At 50.4% G+C, this 19269-nt stretch overlaps 2 protein-coding genes across 2 annotated transcripts; one reads left to right on the top strand and one right to left on the bottom strand.

Annotated features, from left to right (window-relative positions):
- The first annotated feature begins 6031 nt into the window (after positions 1-6031).
- LOC120677247 (protein unc-13 homolog) lies at positions 6032-11694 on the top strand. Its single transcript, XM_039958395.1, has 5 exons — positions 6032-6726; positions 7846-8709; positions 9011-9454; positions 10009-10198; positions 10287-11694. The coding sequence occupies exons 1-5, from the start codon at positions 6205-6207 to the stop codon at positions 11210-11212; spliced, it is 2946 nt and encodes a 981-aa protein (XP_039814329.1). The 5' UTR covers positions 6032-6204; the 3' UTR covers positions 11213-11694.
- Positions 11695-12751: 1057 nt separating this feature from the next.
- LOC120677257 (cytochrome P450 71A1-like) lies at positions 12752-14552 on the bottom strand. The gene is made up of 2 exons (XM_039958404.1): positions 13650-14552; positions 12752-13558 (listed from the first exon to the last, which is right to left on the bottom strand). Exons 1-2 carry the CDS (start codon positions 14550-14552, stop codon positions 12893-12895), a joined length of 1569 nt encoding a protein of 522 aa, XP_039814338.1. The 3' UTR covers positions 12752-12892.
- Positions 14553-19269: the final 4717 nt, after the last annotated feature.

The following is a 19269-nucleotide window of genomic DNA, read 5'->3' as shown; positions in this document are numbered from 1 at the left end:
AGACCAGGCACAAAGACACGCGTTGCTCTCTCTCTCTTGCTCAACTGGTTGAGCAGCCAATGCCGAAAGAGCAGCAGCAGCAGCAGCGTGGTTCCAGAAGGATACCCGACCTAGTCAGTGCCTTCGCCTGGTGCCTTCCTTGACCGAATGTGTGCACCGCTGTGCTCTACTGTATCTATCCTCCCAAAATACACCGAGGACGCGCTTACCCGCCGCCGCCAAGCCAGAAGGCACCTACTCTCCCCTGCCCTCCCGACATGTGGGCCCGGACCCTCGGTGCCGGGTTGGCTGACGGATGCTATACATGTCTCCTCGACTGATTTTCCTCTCCTCTTTTTCTTAATGGCTGACAGCTCAACCCAACCCAACCCAACACAACACAACACACTCACAAACACATGTGATATATACATGTGTGTAGCTATATAGATATATATATAGTACTCTCTTTGATTCTAAAATGTAGGTCGTTTTGATTTTTTAGATTTATAGTGTTTGCTAAGCATCAATATAACATATGTTTAAATATGTAGTAAAATATATAAATCTAAAAAAATTAAAACGATTTATATTTTGGAACGAATGGAGTATCTACTGCGAGAAGCCGGCTGCCTGGCATCGCGACCTGTGAAAAAAGCGACGCCTCTCCCAATCACCAATTTGCATGTCTCCTGCTAATTGATCTATTACGAGCTTCTTCTACGACTACTAATTGCTTAGCGACGCGTTGTTCCTCTTCCCGCCAGAGGGACATTCCGGCCCAATCGCACATGCAGAATACTCTGCATCACGGTCTGACCTTGAGAGCTGGGCATGTGATCCCAGCTGTGTGCCCCCGCCGGCCGAGTAAACATCCTCGTGCCTGGCCTTCACCGAATCATCGGCCTCGCTTCTCCACCAGGCACTATAGATGAGCTTACGGCCCGAGGCCCGTTAGCCCGGCCCGAGCACGGACGACCCGGCACGACCCAAGCACGGCACGGGCCCGAAGTCACCGGGCCCGGGCCAAGCACGGCCCGTGCACCAGGCCGTGCTTGGGCCGCCAGTTCGGCCTGCCGGGCGGCACGGCACGGCCCGCCAAAACGACCTCGGCCCGGTCCGGCCCGGCCACTCCAACGGTCGGCCTGCCCCTCCCGGCCTCCCCCGCGCCTGCCAACGGTCGGGAGCGAGCGAGCGGCCGCGGCCCAGGCAGCCAGGCTCCCCGCGCCGGCCCAAAACGACGCCCCCAGGCCCCAGCCTTATATGACCCCGCCGGCGCCCCTTCCCCATCCCTAACCCTAATCTCCATCCATTCCCGACCCGCCCTCGCCCCCGCCTGCCATCCCCTTCGCCGCCGCAGCGACTCAGCGGTCGCCCGTCGGGCGTCGCCGCGTTGGACTTCGCCTCGCCGCCTCGTCCTTCACCGCCGCGTCGCCACCTCGTCCTCCCCCCTCTATCCTTCTCCCTCACCTCGTCCTCGCCCGTTTGCTCATCTCTGTCCACCGCGTCGTCGTCATCCTCGCCGCCGTCCTCCGTCGAGCTTGTCTTCTTCCATCTCTCCGGCGCCGGGCTCCGGCTTTGCAGGCAAGTACATCCTCCTCAAGACCTCAACCCCTCTCTCTAACCCTAGCTGTTTAACCCTAACCCTAACCCTAGCTAGCTCTTCTTTACAGTAGCTGATGCTGCATTCGCCGTGAGGAACGGGGCCGGGAGCGGGGATCTGACGAGCCGCGGGGGCCGGTGGCCATGGACGACATCGACGAGGCCGTGTACCCTGCAACCATCAACGAAGATCTGGTTGACTATGGTCACGTGCCCGACGACGTCGACGACGCGGGTGGCGCTGATGCTGCTGCCTTCCTCGGGCTTGGCAACGTCACTGAGGCTGCCGCGGCCCCTGTGCCGCCGGTAAGTGAGTCTCAGTCCTGTGGATCTAAGCGTCGATCTCCTGTCTGGGATAATTTTGATGAAATCTTGGATGATAAACGCGTGCGTATTGCTGCTGTTTGCAAGTTTTGTCGCCATAGATTGTCTGCTAAATCTGCTGCTGGCACTGGTCATCTGCTTAGGCATCAAAATGCATGTAAAAAGAAAGCTGATCATGCTAAAATGGTTCAAACTAGGCTTGCTATGAACCCTGATGGATCATATAGGAACTGGGAATACAAACCTGATGTTGCTAGGGTTGAATTATGCAAATTGATTGCTAGGCTTGATCTGCCTTTATCTGTTGCTGATAATGATGCTTGGGATGATTACATTCAACGTGCTCATAACCCTAGACATGTTAGAATGTCTAGGTTTTCAACTAGTAGAGATCTGGAGAAGCTTTTCATTGACACTATTAATAACTTAAAACATATTGTCTTTCCTGGTGTCAATTCTATTTGTTTGACCTCTGATATCTGGTCTGGTAATGCAAAGGAGGATTACATCACTGTTGTAGCTCATTTTATCAATTCTGATTGGCAACTTAAGAAACATGTGATTGGTTTTAGATTGATTGAAGAGGCTCATACTGGTACAAACATTGCTGGACGTATCTCTGATGTGGTTGAGGCATTCGGAATGACTGATAAGATCTTTGCTGTTTCCTTAGATAATGCTTCTTCTAATAATAATGCTATGCAAATTTTGGCTCCAATCTTTTTTGGTTACTTGGGTGTTGATACTGATCCTGATAATCCATCTAAGAAAACCTACTATGTTGTGCATCAGAGGTGTGCTTGCCATGTTATTAATCTCATTGTGAAGTCTGGTTTGAAAAGGCTGAAACCTTATATAGAGATCTTTAGAACTGCAATTAGTTATTTGAATGCATCTAATAAAAGAATTGCTGAGTTTAAAGACTACTGTTTGCTTAAGGCTTTTGAACTTAACTTGAGCTGGCTGCACTCTTTTTTCCTTTCTAGGGTTTCTCACAAGGGTGAGTTTTACCTAGAAAGGTTTTTAATGAGGCAGCATTGCACAAACAGCTCTTCCCAATAATTTGAACTTATCTCTGTTTGTCTTGGTGGGTTTGGGGGGTTTTGGCCTTTTGGATTTGGGGGTGTTTGACTTTGTGCTTTGAATACATATGAAATGTGAATAATTCATGTCTAGATTTGAGATCTGGAATTTTTTTGAAATCTGTTGAGATGTTTTTTGGTGACGGGCTTTTGGGCCGCCCGGCCCGGCGTCTGGTCCCGTGCTTGACGGGCCAGCCCGGCACGAAAATCGGCCCACGGGACGTGCCTTGGGCCGATCCCTGGGCACGAAGCCTGTTTAGGCCCGGCACGACGGCCCGTCGTGCCCAGTCATGCCGGGCCCATTCGTGCCGGGCCGAAGCCGGGCTCGGGTCGTGTCGGACCGGGCCGCCCGTATGCTCATCTATACCAGGCACCAGCGTCCAGCAGCCAACACTCCAGTTTCTGCACACAAGTCCAGAATGTTTCAAACACGTACAGGCGTACAGCCAATGCCTAGAAAGGACACGACGGTTGTTTCCAGATGATTGTCTTTTTTTGAAATGGTCTATCTTTTTTTTTCAAAAAAAAAGAACATAAAAACAAATGGTATTGCTGTGTTCGCCTCCGTGAACAGTTTCAAAATACTTTCGTCGTGTTTAGCCATCTAAAAATGAGCTTGTTTCCCGGTTAGCGGTAGTTAGTTGTCATGGGGTTAATTCCCACAGAACGGAGAGAATTCACTACACCACACCGCGCACATGCTAGGTGACATCCTGTGGCGGTGGAAAAAGAGAAGATCATTTCAAAACCAGATTACTAGTTCAGCATTGGATACACTGCCAAAGACATAAGAAAGTCGGCGGGTAACATAGATATAGGGAAATATTCAGTGCAAACCACCTTCTCGGTGGAAACGTGAAAACCCTGTGAAAAAACAGAGCTGGAAGTTTCAAAAAAAATTCAAACGATGCACATCCATAGTGCATCATTAGATGTATTTTGTGTCAAAAGTTGAGATGCAAACTCAATCTATAAAAATTCAAACAAAAACGACAAACTCAAAGTGCATAAAGCACTAGAAGACAATTTTGTCCCGTAGTGCACTTGCATATGGAATTTGTTATTTTCATATGAATTTTTTCAAAACGACTTTGCATCTCAACTTTTGATACAAAGCACACTTAATGATGCACTATGGATGGGCATCGTTTGAAATTTTTTAGGCACTTGTAACTATAATTTTTAAAATAATTTTCATATTTTCACCGAGAAGGGGGTTTGCACAGAATATTTTGCTCATAGATATACCAGGGAAAATGGACAAACTAAGAGAGTAAACAGAAAGGGCTGATGGCAATAGCTCGACTACGTGATCATGATTGGAGATTAGTACCATACTAGTACCATAGACTAAAACAAACCCCATTCTTGGTAATAGGATTGTACTTTCCTTATTTGTTGGGACAATAATAGCCACTTGTGTCCATTAATTTTTTTCCATGATCTTTTAGACAATGGAGAGTACACCTAAGAAGAGATTAGCTCATCATCTTCCCAAACCCATTCTCGCAGATTTTGAGAAGCACGATTAGCCGCCGAGTCCGCATCAATCATGCGTGGTAGACTCGGTGCACGAGACAGCTGGCACGGACCGGACAGCCGCGACTCGCAAGGACTACCCAATTATCGCCATCACCCGGGGCACACACAGGACACAGCTGGTGACTGCGCGGCGGTACGTAGAGTAATGGCGATAGTGGAGGATGCTGTTTTGGCTGTGGGTACTGTCACGGCGTACCCCAGACTAGCATGGCCTGTTTGTTTGTTGGTGCTTCATGAAGCGTTGGCCTCACCCTCTTGGCAAAGGTAACCCACCAGGCACCAGCCAAAGCTGCGAAAAGATAACAGATATCTTTGCTTATTTACATTTTGTTTTTTCCTCACAAACTGGTTTTAGCACTCAGAGTACAGTGCCAGGAGGCATAATGCTAGGACTTGCTTGCAAAGTAACTCTTGCACCTTAATAGTGCTCCATTATTGTTGTTTTATGATTGTATATATTATATTAAATGTATTTTCTTCACTTTTTTATTAAGGTAGAAATTTTTTCTAAATGCTACTCCCCCTTGATAATGTGGAATTTGTTTGATGTGTTGCCAAATCTTTTTGCAATAGAATCTTATAGCTCTCCCTATTATTGTAATCTCTTCAATACAACACGGTACTAAGTAATTTATTTGGCGCCATTTTTTCCTGTTAGCTAATAGAGTAGTGTTCTCTTCCATTTTTTTCTGCTTTACACATAGTGCACACCATATTTTCTATGAAGATAGAAAAAACTTTTAAATATAGCATCATAAACAGCCACTTTAAAATATAATGGCCTCTTCCTAATTTTCAAGAGAATTCAAAGATATGCCAATTTTAAGTTAACAATACACTCTTTTTTTTAATAAAAACTCCCCTTTTCAGCTTTGGGCAAGGAGTGAATGCATTTTGCAAAAAAACTTGACCATCACAATAAAAGCTATGCTTGACTATAATATGGATGCAGAAAAAGATATTTATAATGTAAAACTTACTAGTCGATCTCATTAATGTTCAACAATGTTGTAAATGAGTTCTCACTAACTAAAAGTATGTTTAACCCCAAAGCAAGAGTCTAGACAGCGGTATGCTTGCGATGCTTTATATGGGTAATAAGTGCGCGTGCTTGTGTTCATATTTCATTGGAGGTGCCTGTATATTATTATATTTATATGAGTACCCACGTTCAATATATCTAGCTACTTCCAATTTTGATCTACCACGCGATACTTTAGAGTTTTTTTTTTTCGATTTATTATTAGATATTCGGTATCTATGCCAGTGTATGAACGAACATATGTCTCCAACTGCACAACTATGTGTTCTAGAAATAAAATGGAAGTGACCACGAATGCACGCAGCGTTCACCAAAGAAAAGCACGGTAAAGAAACCTTAAAAAAAACACACGGTAGTGAAAAGCCCTGGCCCTGCAAAGCAATTCCGGCTGCGAGTACCTCTAGCAATTTACCTAGCGAATTCCATCTCTCCTCCCTCGCTGCCTCGCTGGGGGTGGGGGAGGACGAGCAGGTTTCCCTTCCCTCTTTCTCTCTCCTCATCATCCCTCCCCCGCGGCGAAAAGCGGCCCCGTCTCTCTCCTTCCCTTTCCCCTTTCTCTCTCCTCTCCCCTCCCCACTAGAGAGAGAGAGAGAGAGCGGGACCGCCGACGCCGACACTGCCGACGCCGCCGCGATGGCTCGCCTGTTCCGCGAGTCCCGCCGGGACTCGTCCCACTCCTCCTCCTCCAACGGCTTCCTCCCGCCCGCGGCGGCGGCGGCCTCCTCCTCCTCGGCCCTCCCCTCGCCGTTCCCGGACCTCGGGGTCCCGCTCTCGGCGGCCGACCTCCGGGAGGCCGCCTACGAGGTGCTGGTCGCGGCCTCCCGCACCACGGGCGGGAAGCCGCTCACCTACATCCCGCAGTCTTCCGCGGCGGCGGCGGCCCCGGCGTCCCCGGCCTCGTCCGCGTCCTCGGCCTCCTCCGCCTCGCTCCAGCGCTCCCTCACCTCCGCCGCTGCCAGCAAGATGAAGAAGGCGCTGGGCCTCCGCTCCTCCGCCTCCTCCAAGGGCGTCGGCAGCCCCGGGAGCGGCGGCAAGGCGGCCGGCCCCCCGCGGAGGCCCGCCACGGTCGGGGAGCTCATGCGGGTGCAGATGCGCGTCTCCGAGCCCGCCGACGCCAGGATCCGCAGGGGGCTCCTCCGCATCGCCGCCAGCCAGGTAGGATCTCGCGCTCGAGTAACGAGATTTCCGGTGGAAATGTAGCTCGGGGTAACGCTTGTTCGATCGATCCTGCCCGGTCGGAAATCAGTGGTGCTGATGTTGGTGGTTCGTGGTAGTAGATCTGGAGCGAGTCAAGCTTGCCATGGTGTTCTCGGAGTTTGTTGGAGGGTCGCCCGAAAATTCAAATTTAGCTAAAAATACACCCATTTTCTTCTCTTTTTTTCGTTTTTGGTTTTGGCATTTCTGGTTGGGCATTGGAGTGCCATTGCCAAATATGCGCCATTCACAGGGAGGGGCTGAAATGGTCCTCCCCCTCTATTTTTTTTTAATTGTAGATCTTGTATTTTTGGTGTCGGCTGCAGTGGGTATTGCCTTTTTTTTTGGTAATTCATTGAATATAGAATTCAATCGCTCGACTTTATAATTAGGAATAACCTTTGTTGGCACCATGGTTCTTATCTTGGCCTGCGGTTTTCGTCATAAAGTGGCGATGTGAAATAGGGAGGCACATAGTTCATCCAATTTGATGCGTGAGGGTGTCTTATTTGATTTGTTTTGGAGGAGTAAATCTGCAATTCATTTGTGACCATTCGAATTACAGTCGACAATGAAACCACTTCACATTTTCCTGAATTTATTAGGTGTTGCTTCTTGATATTAAACCACACCTTGAGCTTACTGAATTGACAGCTTGGGGTTTGTTAGACAATTTGTAGTGACAAATTTAGTTCTGTGCAATCTGATCATGGTTGATACTCCACCTCATATCTTGGATTTCAGAAGAGTTGTTAGTACAACTGTAATAATGTTGTTTAGAGTATAATGATTAGAAGATGATCTCCAAAGTTTGGATAGGCAATTAGGCATGATATAGTAATCACTCTAATGATTAGCATTGTTTGCTTGGTTCATAACTCATATGTGAACATCAATGCTGGCCTGTTTGGAAAAGATGCAGTGATGCACGCTAACTTACATATTCACAAAAATTTTCGGAATTTCTATGCACTATTTCTGTTACAATATTGGACACATTATCAGTTTGATGGGCCTCTGTGGGGGTTGACCTTACACTATAAAGTTTGTTAATACACTTTTACATTTTTCATGATACAGCTTGGCAGACGTGCAGAATCTATGGTATTGCCCCTGGAATTCCTGCAACAGTTTAAGGCATCAGATTTCCCTGATCCTCAAGAGTATGAAGCATGGCGGAGTAGGAATCTAAAGCTTCTTGAGGCTGGTTTGCTTCTTCACCCACTTGTTCCACTGAACAAATCAGATGGTTCTGCACAGCGGTTGCGCCAAATTATACGTGGTGCATATGATAGGCCACTTGAAACTGGGAAAAACTCCGAGTCAATGCAGAGCCTACGCACTTCTGTCATGTCCCTTGCTGGAAGGTCTCATGATGGAACTTCTGATGGATGCCACTGGGCAGATGGTTTCCCCCTGAACCTGCATCTCTACCAAATGTTGGTAGAAGCTTGCTTTGATAATGATGAGGGCACTGTGGTTGATGAGATCGATGAAGTGATGGAGCTGTTGAAGAAAACCTGGGTTATTCTTGGAATCAATGAGATGCTCCACAACCTTTGCTTTACTTGGGCATTGTTCAACCATTTTGTTATGTCTGGTCAAGTAGATATCGAGTTGCTTTGTGCTGCAGAGAATCAGTTAGCTGAAGTTGCTAAGGATGCCAAGACCACAAAAGACCCAAATTACTGTAAAGTATTAAGTTCAACATTAAGCTCAATAATGGGTTGGACTGAGAAAAGACTTTTGGCATATCATGAGACCTTCAATACAAGTAATATTGAGTCTATGCAAGGCATTGTCTCCATTGGAGTGTCAGCTGCTAGGGTTCTTGTTGAAGATATATCCCATGAATATCGTCGCAGAAGGAAAGAAGAGACCGATGTAGCTCGCAGCAGGGTAGAGACCTACATAAGGTCTTCACTCCGCACAGCTTTTGCCCAAGTAAGTGTTGTTAGTCGTAAATGTTGTCCTCAATCATGGATTCAATATATATGAACAGTGCTGTTTCTGTACCTCAAAATACCTATATCTTTTCATCATGTTTTGTCTCGTCGATTTTTGCTCACAACCCATGCCATGTATGGTAACAGAACAGCTAGAAAGTTAAAAGAATCCTGGAACAATAGAAAACACTTTCCTCAATCTCAAGTATGGATGGTCTGAGATGCTAAGTCATGTAACATTGATATTTTGGTAGAGTGTACCAGCTCTTCGTTTTTTGACATTACTTTGACCTTTGTAGAGAATGGAAGAAGCGGATTCAAAACGTTCATCAAGAAACCCTACTCCAGTTCTTTCTATCCTCGCAAAGGACATCGGTGACCTAGCTATAAAGGAGAAAAATTTGTACAGTCCAATACTGAAGACATGGCATCCTCTTGCTTCGGGTGTTGCTGTTGCAACCCTTCATTCTTGTTATGGAAATGAGCTGAAGCAATTCGTAGCTGGGCTTACAGAGCTGACGCCAGATACAGTTCAAGTGCTTAAATCAGCAGACAAATTAGAGAAGGACCTTGTTAATATTGCTGTAGAAGATTCTGTGGATAGTGATGATGGAGGCAAGTCACTGATCAGAGAAATGCCTCCATATGAAGCTGAAAATGCAATTGCTAATCTGGTGAAAGTGTGGGTAAAAGAAAGGGTAGACAGACTCAAGGGATGGGTTGACCGGAATTTGAAGCAAGAGGTGCTCGTTTTACCCCTTCTCATCATCAAACCTTAATTTCACGATATAAGTACATACAATTGTAGATGCTGTGTGCTGTTGTAGTTTGAATTTTAATATTATTTTCTGCATATATGATATATCTCATGTAGCTAAACATGCTGCTGTATCAATTTGTTATATACTCCTACTTGGTTATAGCGGACCCTTTTTTTAATCTCCAGTATCCATTTGCTGATGCTATTTTTCTTTCATGTCCATTGTTCATTTGCCGCTCATGAATGGTTAGAAACATCTGAAGTGAGCCCATACCACCAACTTTTGTCAGTCATATTCCAGTGTCATTCTTGCTGATTTTAATTTTCAGGTCTTGAAACCGCACACAGCCAATGTGCAAACTGAATACATTGGCTTAGTGCAACTAGTTATTCTGAACAGTCTTCTGGGAATAAAATAAATTTTGATACTTGATCCGCAGTACATTATATGAAGTTCTGTTAGGTCTAGCTTGAAATTTGTTTATATAGGCTTTTATGCTTTCTCAGCCACTGAACCTAACAATATCTTATATGCAGACCTGGAATCCAGGCGCCAACAGGGAGAATTTCGCTCCCTCTTCTGTGGAGATGCTTCGGGTTATTGGTGAAACGTTGGATGCATTTTTTGAATTGCCTATACCAATGCATCCAGCTCTTCTTCCTGATCTGACAAGCGGACTCGATAGAAGCCTACAGCTTTACGTGTCTAAAGCAAAATCTGGCTGTGGTAAGTACTAGATAAATATGGGTTATATAATTTGTGTGAATGGTATTCCTTCGATGAGTCCCATTTCTGCTTTTGTATCACTGAACAGGAACACGGAATTCCTTTATGCCCCAATTACCTCCATTAACGCGATGCGAGGTTGGCTCCAAGTTATTATTCAAGAAAAAGGAGAAGCCGCAAAATCTGCAGGTTCGTGTATCTCAAAATGGAACAGCAAATGGAAATGATCCCTTGGGCCTTCCTCAACTATGTGTGCGCCTGAACACACTTCAGTATGTCCGAGGTGAGCTTGAGAACCTAGAGAAGAAGATAAAAACATGCTTGCGGAATGTCGAGTCAGCTCAGGCAGATATCACAGATGGATTGGACATCAAGTTTGAGCTTTGTCAGGCAGCCTGTCAAGAAGGCATTCAGCAAATCTGTGAGACTACTGCATATAAGGTGACATTCTATGACTTGGGCCATGTTCTCTGGGACACCCTTTACGTTGGTGATACCGCAACAAACAGGGTGGAGGTACTGTTGAGAGAGCTTGACCCTGTCCTTGAGACAATATCTGGTATGGTGCACAATAAAGTGCGGAACCGTGCTATAACCGCGCTGATGAAAGCAACTTTTGATGGTTTCTTGCTGGTGCTTCTTGCTGGTGGTCCTTTGCGTGCTTTCACCCGCCAGGACTCTCAGGTAATTGAAGATGACTTCAGGGCCCTCAGAGATCTGTATTTGGCTGATGGGGATGGTCTGCCAGAAGAATTAGTTGACAAGGCCTCCTCTCAGGTCAAGAATGTCCTGCCCCTCTTCAGAGCAGACTCTGAAAGCCTCATTGAGCGATTCAAACGGATGATGGTTGAATCAAATCGGTCAGCGTCCAAGAACAGGTTACCATTACCTCCAACGACAGGACATTGGAGCCCGAATGAGCCTAACACAGTCCTGCGAGTTCTATGCTACCGGAGCGATGAGACAGCTACAAAGTTCCTGAAGAAAACTTACAACCTACCAAAGAAGATTTGATTCGGGTCAGGGGATAGATCACATACCGTATGTACATTTTACACCGTCACCATCAAGAAATTCACTCAGGGTTATCTATGCCTCTGTCACACACCCCCTGCTGATGTGCTGAGGACCCCACTGTAGAGCTTGCACCGAAAGAGCGCATGATAGATTGCAACGAGAAAGTTTAGTTGTGGTGCCGAGATGGGTGTTACTGGGGTGTTTTTGGCGGTTCGTGTCATGGGTGGATTGGGGGCAGATGGTGGATTACTTACAGCTCGATTTGTTCATTATATTATATATGTTTGCCTAATCCAGTTCTTTTTGCTGACCTGGTGCTCGTGTATTTTGATTCATTCTAGCTTGTAACAGATATACCCAGCGTGTGAATAAGTTGTGTGCTCGCGTGCTACCGTCTGGTGCTTTTGACGTGACATTTGTATATTTTTACTGCATTCTGCGCTCAGTTTACATCTTTATTGATCATGTTCTTATTGGGATCTCTGCTTTTCTGATCAAGCGATTGTGTCTTGACGATGGGTTGTAATGAGCTATCTTGGTGCTCTTGGTCAATGGCTTGCAGACTTGCAGTGGAAGGACCTGTTTGCTATTTCCATGCTGATTTCCTTCTTTCGTTACTCAATGGCCATATTTGGATTTGAAACTTTGTGATGAAGTAGGTGCATGTCAAGAGAGGGAGATATCGGGCATGTGCTTGGGCGAGAGTGCTCAAACGGGTCATATGATTACGCATTAATATAAGTTATCCCTAGAGCTGCCGGCCCGGCCCTCTCACGCCTCGTGTTGTGTTGGGCCTATATTTTTAGGCATGGTCGGCACGATTGATATGCTGGCACGACAAATCTATTATTAAGCTCAAATATGGCACGCTGGCATGTCTTTATGTCGTGCCAGCTCAAGCACGGTTCTCCGGATATTTACAATTGGATTTATATTCATCGATGCAGAAATATTACTATTGCAATTAGAAAATATATAAACTATTGATGGTAGAAAAATTATGTGGTTTTCTTGAATGAATAATATTCCCTTCTATGATTGCTGTTAATTAGAAAGGAAGATTAACTGTCATAGTGGAACAACGAGCTACGTACCGGCCGATGGGTTGTTTCCGTGCCGTGCCGGTCCAAGCACAGCCCAAAATATGGGTCATGCTATACAACCCGTCGTGTTGAGACCCTAGGCATGGCACAGCCCTCGTGTTCGTGTCGTACTGGTATGGCCCAAAATATTTCGTGCCGTGCCGTGCTTTGGGTCGTGTCTAACGTTCGTGCCGTGGCCCGCCCAAAAATAGCACAGCCCAAGTCTAGTTATCCCTATAACAATTCGGTGATTAAACAGGCTCAACCACAATGTAACGGTGTTCTGGGCATCAAATTGTACTTGTAATTAGTTATTTTCGCTGTCCAAAACAACATAATTATAACTGGGTATTAAACGTCGGTGTAAACTTAAACATCTTCTAATTCATGATTGAAAAGTCTGAACAATAGGCATTGCTCTGATAAAAGCACACAACAGGACCTATGACAAAGCTTTAAAAGTTAAGCGGTTTACAGCACTGAAAATTGGTTTCCACACAAGCAAAGTTTTGAAGTTCTTCACAACTCCAAGCTAATTGTAGTGATGCATATATATGAGTGGAAACTACATATATTTTCCCTATATATATGATGCCTAAGCCAGCGCCTTCCACTTGGGGACGAGGACAAGGGGAGCCCGCGGCGGCGTCGAGAGCCCCGGCGCCTCCACCATGTCCAGTTCCGCCGGGCGCGCGCCGTCGCCGGGGAGCTCCCAGTCGAAGTGGCGCAGGAGGCTGGCGAGCGCGAGCTCCAGGGCGGGCAGCGCGAAGTTGATGCCGGGGCAGATCCTCCGCCCCGTGCCGAACGGGAGGAGCTGGTAGTCGGTGCCCCTCAGGTCCACCGCCTGGGCCTGGAGGCGGCGGCCGCCGCCGCCGGCGGCAGGCAGGAACCGTTCCGGCCGGAACTCCTCCGGCGCGTCCCACGCCGCGGGGTCCCGCCCGATCGCCCACGCGTTGACCAGCAGCGCGGTCCTCGCCGGGATCTCGTAGCGGCCGCCCTGCACGGCCGCGGCGGACATGGACTCTCGCGGGAGGAGGAGCGGCAGCGGCGGGTGGAGCCGGAACACCTCCTTCACCACTGCTTTCAGGTAGCCCATCCCGCTGAGCTCCGCCTCGGCGACGGCCGGCTGCTCGGCGTCGTAGCCGGCGACGCGCGCGACCTCGTCCTGAACCTTGGCCATCACCCGAGGGTTGCGGATGAGCTCCGCCATGGCCCATTCCAGCGCCACGGCTGTTGTGTCCGTCGCCGCGGCTATCATATCCTGCGCGCGCGCGGATCAAGAAGGGACGATCTCGATCAGGAGGACGTGCATGGTTTTCGGTAATTAGAAGAAATGATCAATGGATCGTCACCTTGGCGATGGCTTTGATGCCATCGTCGGAAAGCTCGAACCCTTGCTGGGCGCCTTCGTCCTCCTGCCTCAGCTGCAGCAGGACGTCCAAGAAGTCGCCGCCGTCACCCTGCTCCGGCGGCCGCCTCGCCTTCTCCTCGTGCTCGGCCACTATCTCCGACAGGAACCTGTCCCACTTCCCGTTCATGTCGTCGATCTTCTTCTCGAGCCCCGTGACCCGCCTGAACAACCTCGCCGCCGCGTCCGGCAGCACGTCGTCCGCCTGGAACCCCGCCACCAGCGTCGCGTTGTGCGCCAGCAGCTGCCTCAGCCTCTCGGCCGTCATCCCGGCGGCGCCGGCCACCGCGCGGGTGACCACCGCGTTCGTGTAGCCGTACAGGAGGTCCTTGAGCACCACGGCCTCCCCCGCCTCGGCGGCGCGCCGGGCGCGCGCCACGAGCGCCGCCGCCTCGGCGCGCCGCACGGGCGCGAAGGCCTCGGCGCGGCGCTGGGAGAGAAGGTGGACCACCGCGATCTTCCTGGCCCGGCGCCAGTGCTCCCCGTACGGCGAGAAGGAGATGTTGCGGGAGCCGTACGTCTGCTTGTGCGCCGCCGCGTTGTGCGGGCGGGAGGAGAAGGCGAGGTCGTGGTGCCGGAGCAGGTCCGCGGCCGCGGCGGCCGTGGACACGACCAGGGTCCGCCGCCGCCCGAGCTGCAGGAGGAGGAGCCCGCCGCCGGCGCCGTAGCGGAGGTGCAGCTCGTGCAGGGAGCGGTGCGGGAGCCGGCCGATAAGATGGAGGTGACCGACCAGCGGCAGCGACGGGGGCGACGGGGGCAGCTTGCTGCTGCTCCGGCCGCTCTGGAAGACGTAGAGGAAGCCGAGAAGCAGAGCCGCGCCAGCGACGGCGAGCACGAAAGCAGACATCTTCTCCGCACTCTGCCGGCTACCGATGCAGACAAGATTGGACTTAATTTGCTCAATCAGCTCCGTTGTTTATTTATCGTGCTCACTGACTCACTGCTAGGTTAAAAAATTTGCAGAGTCATCCTCAGAAGCATCATCCCTGCATATGATGACCTCGGCAGGGCATTCGACTGCTCCTTTCGTTGCTTTCTCCAAAGTCCAAAATGGTAATATTGGAATCCTAGAAGTATGTTTAGTGTTTGGTTCACCCGTTTTTTGGGTGTGATCCGATCACACATTCACACCGCAAACCAAGTACATAGTGTTTGGTTTGACTAAGATCCGCCTATCAATGATACAAGGCGAACCAAAATTAAGAATTTAGGTGGAGACATTATATATTGTATGTTATATATAGAACATTCCTTGATTCCTATACCTTACAAGTTGTTTGTTAGGGTAGTGTTTGGTTGGAGAGTAATGTAGGATGGAATGACTGCATCCTTGTTTTTAGGATGGAAGGGTTTCTAGGAGAGCTGTTTGGTTGGAGGGATGGAGCAGTCCATTTCTTGTTTGGTTGAAGGGATAGGACGACGTTAGTTTTGGCCCATTATCCTCCATTTGTATGTTTCGCTTGTTAGGTCATCTTCCACCATGAGCTTTTGCTCGCGCGCTTCCCATCCCCGCCGCCAATCCTCGCCGTCGGGAGCGGCTCTGGCCTGTTGCGCTACCACACCGCCATGAATCGAGCCCTCCACCCTAGGTCACCGTGCATCCACCACCCTTCACCCCAAGTCCGCCCCGCCGCCGCCGCCCAAGACCTCTTCCCCGGGTCTACTGCAATGCCGTTGCACCGGAATTTCGCCCCAGATCCGTTGGTCCACTGCACTGTCATTGTCGAGGCCTGCGCCCTCGATCCACTGTGCCGCCATCACCGAGGCCCTCAGCCCTAGTCTGCCGCGCCGCAGTCGCCCCGACACGCTGCTCCCAGCCTCGGCGGCGAAGCCTACGCCCCTAGTGTGCTGCGTTTCGTCACCTAGACCCGCCGCCCGCAACCTCAGAAGCTGGATCTTCCGCCCCGGTGCGCCGTCGCCAAGACAGCCATGCCCTCCGTCGGGTCGCGGTGTGTGTGAGACGCGCGCAACGACGCAAGACGCCATAACAAGGAGCGAGCTCATCCGACTTCTTTTCTCGAACGGGCTCATCCCGAATCTTTTGGCATATTCACTTGTTTGCACTACTACAAAATTTCATTAACTGAGGTGCTTTAAAATTGACTCAGAGGCGGGCACGTTAAAAAATCACCTCGGTTAATGCCTTCGATTAACCGAGGTGGTCATTTTTTATTAACCGAAGCGGTTACAAAAAAACTGCCTAACAAAATCCATTAACCGAGGCGAACGTCTTAAAATATCCGCCTCGGTTAATACCCCTATTTTCGGAGGCGGACAACTTATAGTGGCCCGCCACGATTAATGGACCGAGCCCAATACAAATCCATATGAGCCCGGTAGATGAGAAGAGTATATAAATGAATCAAAACCCTAAATCCACAGAACCCATCCCCACCCAACCACTCTTCTCTCTCTCCCTCCCTCCCCTCCCACGCAACCCCAGCCCCGCCGCCGCCTGTGCCTCCTCTCTCCCTCCCTCCCCTCCCATGCCGTCCCAGCCCCGCCGTCGCCCGCGCCCTCACCCTCCCTCCCTCTGACGCCGAGCGCCTCTCTCCGTCCCCTCTCCCTCTGACGCGCGCGGCAGCCCTGACGGTCTCGCCGGCCGGCGAGCGGGGCACCCAGCGCGCGCGGCGGCCCCGGCGGCCTCGGCAGCTGGCGGCGCGAAGGACGGCGGCCGAGCGCGGCGGCGGTGACAAGGGGCCGGATCCGGCGGCGGGGAGGCCAGATCCGGAGGCGGAGAGGTCGGATCCGGTGGTGGCCGCGGGACGTGGCGGCGGGATCCGGCGGTGGGGAGGCGGATCCGCCAGCGGCGGCAGCGGATGAGTAGTCTGGCGACCCGGCAGCTTGGCGGCGCGAGAAGGGGGGGCGCGAGGAGGGGCAGCGGCCCGACGGCGCGAGCAGACCCGGCGGCTCGGCGGCACGAGCACGGGGAGGATGGATCCGGCCTCGGGGCTCGCGAATCCGGCCTCGGGGAGGCGGATCCCGACGGAGCGGTGGAACGGCGGTGGCGGCTTCCCCGTGGATGGGCTCGGCGGGCCTGTCCACGGGATTTCTATTTTTTTGTTTTTTCTATTTGATTAACCGAGGCGGGCAAGCAACCGCCTCGGAAATGAGTTATTTACCGTGACGTTGTGTCGGAGACGATTATCCAAAACGTCTCGGTTAAGCGTTTTTGCCCGCCTCGGTTAATATTTTTTGTAGTGTTGGGTAGCTCCGTTCCAAGAGTTCTCTAACCAAACACTCTTAAATTTGGGATGGAACGGCTCCAACCCATTCGGCTCCTGAACCAAACGACCCTAGAAGAAGTAGATTGGTACATATCAACGGTCTTTTGATGATGTGCAGAAAAGAGGGGAAGGAAAAAAAAAGGAACAAGGTAATTGTTTCATGAAACATGCGCCCCAGCCTGGTAAACTAAAAATAAGAGCAATGGAACCACTTTCTTACGAGTTGTTATTATGTAACTTGTAATATTTAATCTTTATATGAGCAAATTAAGGAATTGAGTAATTACTATGAAGCTGTTCAAAAGACAATCATTGTAGAAGTCAGCTTAGTAAATTATGTTACGCAGCAATTCATGAGACTATATTTATATACAATACAACAACACTAATATATTTGCCCTTAGTCTATGACGCGTGTATGAGTGATTTTTCACGATATGTGGGCAAATTGGCAGCTACCTTGGACTAAGTAACGTGCAGGGGCCAAGCTAGACCAAATGGGTGGGGGGTGCCTGGTGCACAACTTCATTGAAATACAGTGACTCATATAATATTCAAATAAAGGATAATATATTCTAATAATGACAATGTCATTTTAGTCATTAGTCAACACATATGCAAACTGGTAGAGACTAGGCAACAACACTCACCAGTCATCATCTGGAGTCCATAGCAAAATAATTAAATAAATAATAATTAAAGAGGAAAATGCACTGGTGGTCCTTAAACTAGTTGACCTGATATGTTTAGGTCCATGAAATTCGAAAATGCATTTTTAGGTCCACGATCTATTCAAGTGTGTCACTTGAGGTCCAAAATGCTCTGACCAGTGTTGACTGTCTATGTGGACCGCCACGTCCGATCCAATGGCCGCCACGCGTGCTCCGCTGGCTCGCCTTCTTCTCCCCTTCATGCTCCGACTCGCCGGCCGGATCCGCGCGCGGTGGGGCGGCCAGGGCGAGGGCAGCCAGCACAGAGGCGGAGGATACACACGGTGCGGCGCGGCCCGGAGGCGGCGGAGCAGGGGCGCCCGGCGGAGCTCGCGACGACGGAGGAGGGATCGAGCTCCGCCGCTCCCTCTCCTCTGTGCGCCGGCGAGGGCTCGAGTTCTGGGCCATGGCTGAGCTCGCCCGAGCCGGCCGACATCCCCACGCCCCAGCACAGGTGGCCACCGGCTGAGCAGCGCCGGGAGAGCACAGGTGGTCGCGGAGGAGCAGGGGCACCCGACGGCAGGCCTTGCGGAGGAGGAGGAGCAGGGCCCCACCCCCGACAGCGTCGGCCCCTCCCTCCCCACGCCTTCTCCGTCCCCGATGGTGGCGTATTGGTGGAGGCCTCGGCCGAGCTCTCCTCGGCTTCGCGCCCCTCAAGCTCTGCGGCGGCGATGGCGAGCTGCGCCGGCCTCCGTCCTCCTCCCTTCTCCGGCACGCCCTCCTCCGACCACGCGCGCCACGGGGCCGCGCTGCCATCCCCTGCTCCCTCCACCGCGCGCACCGCGGGCTCGCGCCGCCCGCATCGTCGAGGCGGTGGGCGAGCTCCAGCCCCGGTGTGGGCAGCGCGTGGCTCGGTGCGGACCTGAGCGGTTCCCAGAGCTCTAGCGGCACCGCGTGGACCCCAGGTGGTGGCCGCGACTCTAGGCTCGGGCGGCGCGGAGTCCTCGTCGGTCGGCAGCTTCCTCCCTTTTTCCCTCTCCCTCGTGCGCGGTCGTGGCGTCGCGTCGAGCGGCGGGGGCGAGCTGCTGTGCGCAGGGCTAGGGCGGCGAGCTGCTGTGCGCGGTGGCCATGGCGGCGACGGCCGAATCCGCGCAGGGCCATGGCGGTGGTGGCCGGTTCCGCGCGGGGCCATGGCGGTGCAGTGTGGCGAAGGCGGTCAATGCTGGCGGTCCACGTTGGATCGTTGGATCGGACGTGGCGGTCCACGTAGGCGGTCAACGTTGGTCAGAGGCATTTTGGACCTCAAGTGACACACTTGAATAGATCGTGGACCTAAAAATGTATTTTCGAAGTTCATGGACCTAAACAAAATATGTCAACTAGTTTAAGGACCCCCAGTGCATTTTACTCATAATTAAATAAACATTGGCAAAAGATGTTCCATATAGCAAAATATGTGATCCAACCTGAAGAAAAAAAAGAACAAATAAGTCAATTATTTAGCAAATAAAATGCAGGATTATCCATTGAAAGTTAAATTAAAGTAGATGGTCTATATTACCTCTTAGAGAACATGTTTACGCCCTTTCCATTCCATTGTCATGAAACGATGAATCGTAGCCTCATTGATAACTTTCTTAATTTCTTCTTTCTCTATATAGCAAATAAGTCTATGACTTAAGTGTTC

This window comes from Panicum virgatum, chromosome 2K (assembly GCF_016808335.1).
Source record: "Panicum virgatum strain AP13 chromosome 2K, P.virgatum_v5, whole genome shotgun sequence".
Classification (NCBI taxonomy): domain Eukaryota; kingdom Viridiplantae; phylum Streptophyta; class Magnoliopsida; order Poales; family Poaceae; genus Panicum; species Panicum virgatum.
The sequence above is the reverse complement of the archived record's forward strand: the minus strand, read 5'-3'. Positions and strand labels throughout refer to the sequence as shown.

Excerpts from the sequence above, each read along its gene's own strand:
- LOC120677257 (XM_039958404.1), bottom strand. The coding sequence starts at position 14,552 with ATGTCTGCTTTCGTGCTCGCCGTCGCTGGCGCGGCTCTGCTTCTCGGC. Across the intron at positions 13,559-13,649 it reads GCATCAAAGCCATCGCCAAG|GATATGATAGCCGCGGCGAC; the intron begins GTGACGATCCAT and ends GCGCGCGCGCAG.
- LOC120677247 (XM_039958395.1), top strand. The coding sequence starts at position 6,205 with ATGGCTCGCCTGTTCCGCGAGTCCCGCCGGGACTCGTCCCACTCCTCC. Across the intron at positions 6,727-7,845 it reads TCCGCATCGCCGCCAGCCAG|CTTGGCAGACGTGCAGAATC; the intron begins GTAGGATCTCGC and ends TTCATGATACAG. Across the intron at positions 10,199-10,286 it reads TAAAGCAAAATCTGGCTGTG|GAACACGGAATTCCTTTATG; the intron begins GTAAGTACTAGA and ends ATCACTGAACAG.